The 5,642-nt window shown below is 43.1% G+C and overlaps 1 protein-coding gene across 1 annotated transcript; it reads left to right on the top strand.

Annotated features, from left to right (window-relative positions):
- Positions 1-3,209: 3,209 nt before the first annotated feature.
- On the top strand, positions 3,210-3,580 carry SARC_12798 (hypothetical protein; the record flags this gene model as incomplete). The annotated part of the gene is made up of 1 exon (XM_014293089.1): positions 3,210-3,580. A coding segment is annotated over one exon (371 nt), but the record flags the coding sequence as incomplete, so codon positions are not given.
- Between the last annotated feature and the right edge of the window lie 2,062 nt (positions 3,581-5,642).

Here is a 5,642-nt window from a genome sequence, read left to right as displayed (position 1 = left end):
TGCAATAGTATATAACCACTGATAGGATGACTACATACCTGGATTGAAGTTTACCAGTGAACGTATGAATTTATGTAGAACGATATAAAAATGGGATACGCTATCAAAGATGGTACCCCGGTGTACACACCCATTTCATAGCCTGTCACATTGTTAGGTAGAATGAATGATTGCGTGTGTGTGTATATGTGTCTGTGTCTGTGTAAGTGGTATACGTAGATTAAGTAGTGATACCTATCAACCAAGAACACTCGACAAGTATAGATACCTACCAAAGGCACGTCACTGCCAAATCAGTTGATAGTCAGACATTTTATTTTCGTATGGTAAACAGAATTGTCTTTTTTATTTATTAGCGTGCCGTATAGAGGATTTCGTAGTTAGAGCTCGTCCACACAACATGCATGCAGAGAGACAGTCAGGCTATTCTTTATACGCCGGGATAGTTCGGTACGAGCACTCTTTCTCATACAAAGGCGATCTCTATCACACGGTTTATATCCAGAATGGCTTAGAATACGGCCCTAGCTAGCCCGTCAGATGGGGTCCTGAACACCTGCATCTGCAATGCACTGGGGTTGTAGGGCTTTTAAGGTTTAGGGTTTTTGGGTTTAGCCTAGACCCTAAAGACGTTCAGGACTGGACTATCCCCACAGTTAAATTTGGCACATGCTCCATTCTTTGACTCCGTGGCACACATACACTGTCACAGCCGTCACTGAGTATCGTCAATGGCAACTAGCAGGCATTTAGAGGTATTCTTTGGATAAAAGGAGACGCCGTACGAACAATACTGCAGTACTAATCCTTTTGTCTCTGTGCAACACATACACTGCCACAGCCATCATTGAGTATCGTCCATGGCAATTAGCAGGCCCTTAAGTTATCCTACGAATGAGCGGAGCCGTCTTACCGACTATACAGCATATCTGTTCCACCTGCTTTGCTAATAATTGTGCTCCCTACTCGAGAACGACGGCATTGAGTTGGTTGTATACTGTCACATGCTTAGCTCCGAGTTCCGACACTCTAAACTGAGTATCTCGCGGATACGTACTGTAGGGTTTTAGGGTTGTAGACCTTAAATCCCTAAAACTCTACACTCAGTATCTCCCGCACACCTACTGTAGCCTACACCGTAGACGCTGTAGGTGGTGTATCATGTATGACAGCATGCTTTATGTACTTAGGCATATAATATCCCATAGTACATGCCATACCATGGTTTACGTATTTTGGTATATGCTATACCATAGTAAATACCACATCGTGGTTTGCTTTTCAAACACATGAGGCGCACATCTACAACTCCATTAATGTAGTAACGGTGTGTCGTTGGCTTGCCAGGGATGGGAAACTGGCGTTTCGGCGTTTCCTGTCACCACTCAGCACCTTTATTATCGCCACATTATATGGGTCTATAGTTCCCAAGATCAACCGCAGTAGACCTTATCTATTAACAAGCTGGTGCTGGCCTATCACATCATCACTCGGCACGTTTAGTATCACCACGTATAAGGGTCAATGATTCCCGAGATTAACCGCAATAGTACCATTCTATCAACAAACTGATGTCGGTTTATCATATCACCACTCAGCACCTTAAGTATCACCACGAGTATATATGGGTCTATAGTTTCCAAGATTAACCGCAGTAGTGAAAATAAATAACAGTTGATGCCGGCCTGTCGTACCACCACTCAGCACCTTTAGTATCACCACGAATATGGCTCTATGGTTCCCGAAATTAATCACGCTCTCGCAAAATTCGGCAGGCATTCTTCTCGGATCGTGTGTCTCATCCCTGTAGCAAATAAAGTAAAGAGTATCGTTAGATAAAGCACAGAACATGATATTAAAAGTGTTGAAGCTGTGTGCATTTCTTGTACTTTTACATACATAGCAGGTATTTTTATTTTTGTTATACATCCACACAAGATTTTGCAGATGTGTGAGTCGGTTGTCAGTTAGCACACTTGCCGGCATTTTGATCCTGATAAAAATAGAAAAATCACCTTTGTTTTTTATGCGTCGAACCCAGGTGTCATCAAAAATCTACAGTACTGGAAAGTCACTTGTAGAGTAAGAATTACTCTCTCTATCAGAACCTAAACCCTAAACACATGATCTCTTATCCGTACCTCGGACCGCATGGTCTGAACGGATATTTACACTTAGCATAGACTTATAAACAAGTTGAACATCAACCAAATAAATTACTCATTCAGATTAAGAACTTTATTTGGCTTCTACAGGTTATGGACAATTTTTATTCCAACAACGTACTGTTGTTCAAATTTTAAGATTCTATCACCATGGATACTTCAGAACCCACTTCAAAACTGAAGTGGACACGCCTCACCATTACAGGCGACAACTACGACGAATGGCTCCAGCACCTCATTTGCGGCCAACACCGACTATATTGAGGACATTGAATCAGTTCTCAACTACAAATACGTCAAACAAGAACTTTTAGAAAAAACCGCTGCTACATCATTTGAAAAATGAACCCCCGCTACTGATCGCGGCCGTTTGGAAGCCCGTGAAACATCCATCAAAAACACAAAAGATGATGGTCGATATCAAAAGGCCAGACGATGCCTACTTCGATCACTTCGTAAGGAAGTCATGGACTCCCTCACCAAGGAGGAACAAATGGACGATCCTTGGGCACTACTGTTCTACCTTAAAAAGTACTATTCTCGCATGTCCACAAAAGTATCCAACACTATCACCCTTGAATTTCTTCAGGAATTTCGTCGCGCTGATGATGACACTATACGACATTGGTCCCGACGATGTGCTCAAATCTGCACGGACGCGAAAGCCCAAAGCACTCGGTTTACCCCCCGCATTCATGTAAGGCATGTTTATCTCTGGACTAGGTGATCCCGACAATGATATTATCAAACACTACGTGGTAAACAACCCTGACCGAGAGGATCTTACACCCCTTGACGTATCCGTACGACTAGAGAAATGAAACAAAGTCACTTCTCTGGTCAACACATATCGTATCCCAAAGACAGCAACACTCTCCAGTACATCAGCATCGAAGTCACCACTACTATAGCAACTCTATTGGCTACACTCCTGAAGCGTATGGATCAACTAGAACAGACTAAACCACCACCCAACTCTCGCACTCCTATACCATGTTTTTGTGTGTTACACTACCGGTCACCGTTCCAACAGCTGTCCCAAAGGGTGTGGAAAATGTGGTGCCAAAGGCCACAAAAGCGGATCATGCACTGCAACCAACCTCAACTGCACCACATATAACCGCACTAGCCATGTCCAGGAAGTCTTTAATATGCGTAGAAATACACACAATTACAATTATGTTGGTCCCACTTTAGCATCTTTACGCCCCGGCATCAAGGCACTACACAACCCAAATAATGGTTTCCTTATCGACGGCGGTGCCGAAGTGAATTTACTTCATCCCAACTCACGACACTTACTCACCAAGATAAAGACAGGCACTTTTCCACTACTTTTAGCCGACGACAGCGAATGTATTGTCCACGAACGCGGGTACTTACCCCAACTGGGTGCAACATACATCACTCCAACAGTACAAAAGCAATTAATATCTCAGAACTATCTCCAAGATGAAGGCTACGACATCTACTTAAGGGCAACACTAAGACTTGTGTTCTCTCCAAGGGCAACAACACACTTTCTATCCCTCGCACACAAGGGGGATATAAAACATCTTACTCAGACATCATGAGACTGACACAAACTACATCCACCACCAAGGATACCAACCATCCCGCACCCCCACACAAAGATACACCCCAGCTCCCACCACCGCGGGTATGTACCACCACACAGGTACCCACAGATGACCCCACACCCACACCATTACGATGAATTCCACAGCATCAATGGCCACCGCGGTCGCACCACGACGTAAAAATGGCTGCCAAGAAAAGGATCATCCTGACACACAAACCACCTGTTAGGCGTAACAACGGAAGACTGGATGATAAATAAGCCGGATTTCAACCGTGGCATGCAACACGTCGACTTCGAACCGTCAATTGACCTTTTTGCTTTCAAGCGCACTGCCCAACTACACCGCTACGCCAGCCCATCGGGCGGCGGAGTCGCCACAGATTGGCGTAAAATAGACTTTTTAAAGGAACGCGCCTATGCTACCCCAATTGGATCAGAATTCTCTGAACTACTTGACGACATAATCACCAAGGGTGCTACCGCCGCCATCCTCGTCCCACTCCGACCACTCGCAAAATGATGGAATAAGTTTATTCCACGTATTCAGACTGCATATCATACAGAACACACCTGACACCTTTTTTCGACACTGTTTTACCACCGTGGGAAACCTGCCTAGGTTTATTCCCTCATCGTGTAAAATAGCGGGTTCCTAATAGTAGTTGCACAATTGACGTATATTATAAACGTGTTAACGTATTAACGTTTATACTTGTAATACTGTAATGCGTTTAACGAATTGGACATGAACAAGAACTGAGATATTCAAGATTCTGAACAGGTGATAGTACTCAGTAGAGTATGGGACTCTACTGTGGACAATTAAGTGGTTTTCCAAATATATATTGGTTTTTCCACTGAAATTAGAATTGTAGATAATATAGGAACGATACCAATCTGACACCTGAAAATGACACTTTGGGAATCTCTAATTAACGGGAGTACCAGGAGGGAGGGTCTCAGGCATGAAATGGTTGTTGGTACAAACCTATGGTATAATTCGATAATAATCTCAGCGCAAGATAATCCACTGAGAAAAGGACAGGATCAGAGTTGTTAGAATTTAGGACAACATGGTTTTGATTCCTTCTAGCCAGCCAACTAGATGTGCCCCTCTATGCCTTAAATGGGATGGAGAGCTAGGTACCAAGTGATGGGGTTTAGATGCAGATGTATACTGCACCGACTTGGTGTTTTGATTTCATTTTTTATTTTCTTAAGTTGGACTTGGAGATATTTTATAGGTTAGTTTGATTAGGTGATTGTTTCGAGGCGTGAAATGTAAACTATGTGTCCAATGAAATGATATCTAGTCTTAGTAACTAAAACATAAATAAATCTAGACCGAAGTAGTGAGTGATTAGAGAGGAGCATACAGACAATAGTTTCAGTCTAAAATCCCCTACTCTTTTGCTCATTACCAAGGGCTGAAGCTAAACTTATTTAACACTTTGCATTTTAGCGTTTTAACGTATTGTCTTATTAACGTAAACGTCTTGGTATCGTATAGTCAGCCTAGAGGAGACCGACTTTTACAATCGCTAAGGTTGGCCCAATTCACTTCGCGATTTCTCCGCCACACGAACTTTGCACTGCAATCACATACGTATTGGCCCACCCTGAATTTACGAAGTATTGTAAAGTTTGTATTGAAGGAAAAGTCAAAGCGAAAAACGTGGCACACACCGATTCAACAACCAAGGTCGGACCTGGCGAACAATTCCACCTCGACCTCCAAGGCCCTATGCCGGAAGACCGATACAGATGCCGCTATACCCTTAACTTGATTAATGATGGCAGTCGATTTGGACTGCACGATAAACTCAAGACGAAACAGGACATGCATTTCCACCTATAAAACTTATTCTCCGAGTTTCGGCCCATTGGAATATATA

This window comes from Sphaeroforma arctica (genome assembly GCF_001186125.1).
Source record: "Sphaeroforma arctica JP610 unplaced genomic scaffold supercont1.2591, whole genome shotgun sequence".
Lineage (NCBI taxonomy): Eukaryota > Ichthyosporea > Ichthyophonida > Sphaeroforma > Sphaeroforma arctica.
This window is presented reverse-complemented; position numbering and strand designations above follow the sequence as displayed.